General features: G+C 36.5%; 1 protein-coding gene across 1 annotated transcript in view; it reads left to right on the forward strand.

Annotated features, from left to right (window-relative positions):
• The first annotated feature begins 882 nt into the window (after positions 1-882).
• LOC107564562 (uncharacterized) overlaps positions 883-2,660 on the forward strand; it is a 20,035-nt gene continuing 18,257 nt past the window's right edge. Inside the window, exons 1-3 of the mRNA XM_016249667.1 lie at positions 883-971; positions 1,076-1,102; positions 1,738-1,998. Coding sequence (XP_016105153.1) covers positions 929-971; positions 1,076-1,102; positions 1,738-1,998 — 331 coding nt within the window. The 5' untranslated portion in view covers positions 883-928. The remainder of the gene's footprint in view (positions 972-1,075; positions 1,103-1,737; positions 1,999-2,660) is intronic.

Genomic DNA, 2,660 nt, shown 5'->3' on the forward strand with positions numbered 1-2,660 from the left:
CTACATCTGCTCCGGCGGTGAAACACTGGCGGACTGATGACAGTCACTCAGGGCGGAGCTAAGGTAAGACGCCAGTCCAGTCTGTGCTGAAACGCTACTGTCAATCAAACTATCGTGGGAGGGGCCTGTTTTTGTGACGTCACACAGACAGGCATCTGAGATCGGCTCGATTTGAAAAAAGAATAAAAACCACTGGGTGGATCTTTATCATTATAGTGTGGTTGTGTACACACACTGCCAACACACATTTCAGTTCAAACAACTTGTAAAAGTGCATGTAGCATCCGATGACCCCTTTAAACTTTAGTTAAAGTTTCAGTAATTTTGTTGTGTTTTTGTCAGTTTAATAATAATAATAATTATTATTTTTTTTTTTTAATATGTCTTGTTTTTAAGTTTTAGTTTTTGTTATTTTAGTACTTCAAGTTGAACTAAATGAAAATTAGAAATGTTGTCTTGGCTGAAATAAAATAATTTCACAATTTTTGAAAAATATTTTATTTCAGTATTTTCAAGCGATGAAACAATTTTTTATGGTTTTAGTTTTAGCTAATTATAATTTGTTTTTAATTTTTAGTTTTTGTTATTTTAGTACTTCAAGTTGAACTAAATGAAAATTAGAAATGTTGTCTTGGCTGAAATAAAATAATTTCACAATTTTTGAAAAATATTTTATTTCAGTATTTTCAAGCGATGAAACAATTTTTTATGGTTTTAGTTTTAGCTAATTATAATAATAACCCTTGTGTTTGATTGTGTAAAAGCGTCGCTTGTTGCTTCAGTGACAGAGATGAAGCTCATTATCTCTAACGAACACATACTTACTGATGATAAGAACGACCTGCGTTGCTCTGATATCACACACACACACACACTCACACACACACACACACACACACACACAGTCAGTAGTCGACTGATCGCCTGTATGATGGCTGGAAGCCTCCGTTTCCTCCTCCTGTCACTCTGTGGTGAGTTACTGATATATTTATCAATTAAATACTTAATTTACTCATAAAGTTCACAGTAAACGTCACTTATTGTATACTTACTGGATTCTCCTTCTGTGTTTCAGTTTTGTTGGAACCTGTGACAGAAATCGGTACTTCTATTTATTATTTATTTCACTCATTTGTTTGTTTTTTAAGCATGTACTTTTTTTGTATGTAGCCCTATATTTAAGATTTATTAATTTTAATATAAAATGTGCATATAAAATTTCAATCCATTTGAATTACACAATGTTAACATAATTAAACTTAATGTGATGCGTATTTGTCAGCCATACGTAAGTGAAACAAGAATGAGTTTAATGTAATAGTACTAATAGACTGAATATGTTTTAAATGCACATTAATCAGGTTTATATATTTTTAAACCTGTCCAATCTAATTGATTAAATCTATTTTTCTTTCACAATTAAAATATATGCTGATTCTAAGCAACTAAAATAAATGCATAATGAAAATATGACTATTCATGCCTTTTAATTGATACAACTTAATTTCTTTCACAAATAACATTTATGCTGATTCTAGGCAATCAAAATAAATGCATGCAAAATATGACTGTTCATACTTTTAACTGATTAAAAATTTAAATTTTTTCGCAAGCAACCTAAATTATTTTTTTTGTACTATTACTATTGCAATCAAATAGATGCACATGTCTAATAATAAACTAAGCCATGATTAATTATTTGGATATTTTACGCAAGTTCGGTTGATCTCTGTGCAGGTGGTTTGCTTCTGAAACCAGTTCTGTCTGGACCCAGTGAGGCCTATGTGAGATCAGAAGTCCAGTTTGACTGTGCAGTTCCAGGCTGGTCTTCACCTCTGACCTATGAACTCTGGAAGGATGCAGGGGACATTATTGCAGCAGAAAACAACGTCAAGGTCACCTTCACCCTACAGGTCACCGAGGGGTCAGAGGGCGAGTACTACTGCAGACTGACTGCCGGAGGTCAGACCAGCAACTCCATCCACTTCCATGCAGTGAGTGAGTAAAATGTGCTGAATTCATGTGTGAGTTATCATAATTGAAGGGGTCATGAACTGCCTCTGTTTTTTATTTTGTGCTGTTCTCTGAGGTCCAGTGTTATAAAGATTTTTACATCAAAAAATATAATTTAGAAGTATTTTTGTCGAAACGAAACGAATCCGCGGTAAAATGAAGTGAACAAAGGACCAAGTTCTTACTGACGCGGCCTGGATCTGTATTAAAAATAAAGTTAATCCACTCCTTCCTATAACGTTGGGATCAGAAGGAAGGCAATGCAAACACTGTTTTTCCACAACTTTGCACTGCAGTCTTGTTGTCTTCAGAGCATCTTTATTGTTTGGTTTCTGCTTTGACCTGTGCGTTTGCTTCTCTCGTAAACACTACATGCGTGAATCGGTGGGCGGGGCTAAACAGACAGTGCTGTAGAATCGGTGGGCGGGGCTAAACAGACAGTGCTGTAGAATCGGTGGGCGGGGCTAAACAGACAGTGCTGTAGAATCGGTGGGCGGGGCTAAACAGACAGTGCTGTAGAATCGGTGGGCGGGGCTAAACAGACAGTGCTGTAGAATCGGTGGGCGGGGCTAAACAGACAGTGCTGTAGAATCGGTGGGCGGGGCTAAACAGACAGTGCTGTAGAATCGGTGGGCGGGGCTAAACAG

Source organism: Sinocyclocheilus grahami, unplaced genomic scaffold (genome assembly GCF_001515645.1).
Source record: "Sinocyclocheilus grahami isolate Dianchi unplaced genomic scaffold, SAMN03320097.WGS_v1.1 scaffold947.1, whole genome shotgun sequence".
NCBI classification, from domain to species: Eukaryota; Metazoa; Chordata; class Actinopteri; order Cypriniformes; family Cyprinidae; genus Sinocyclocheilus; species Sinocyclocheilus grahami.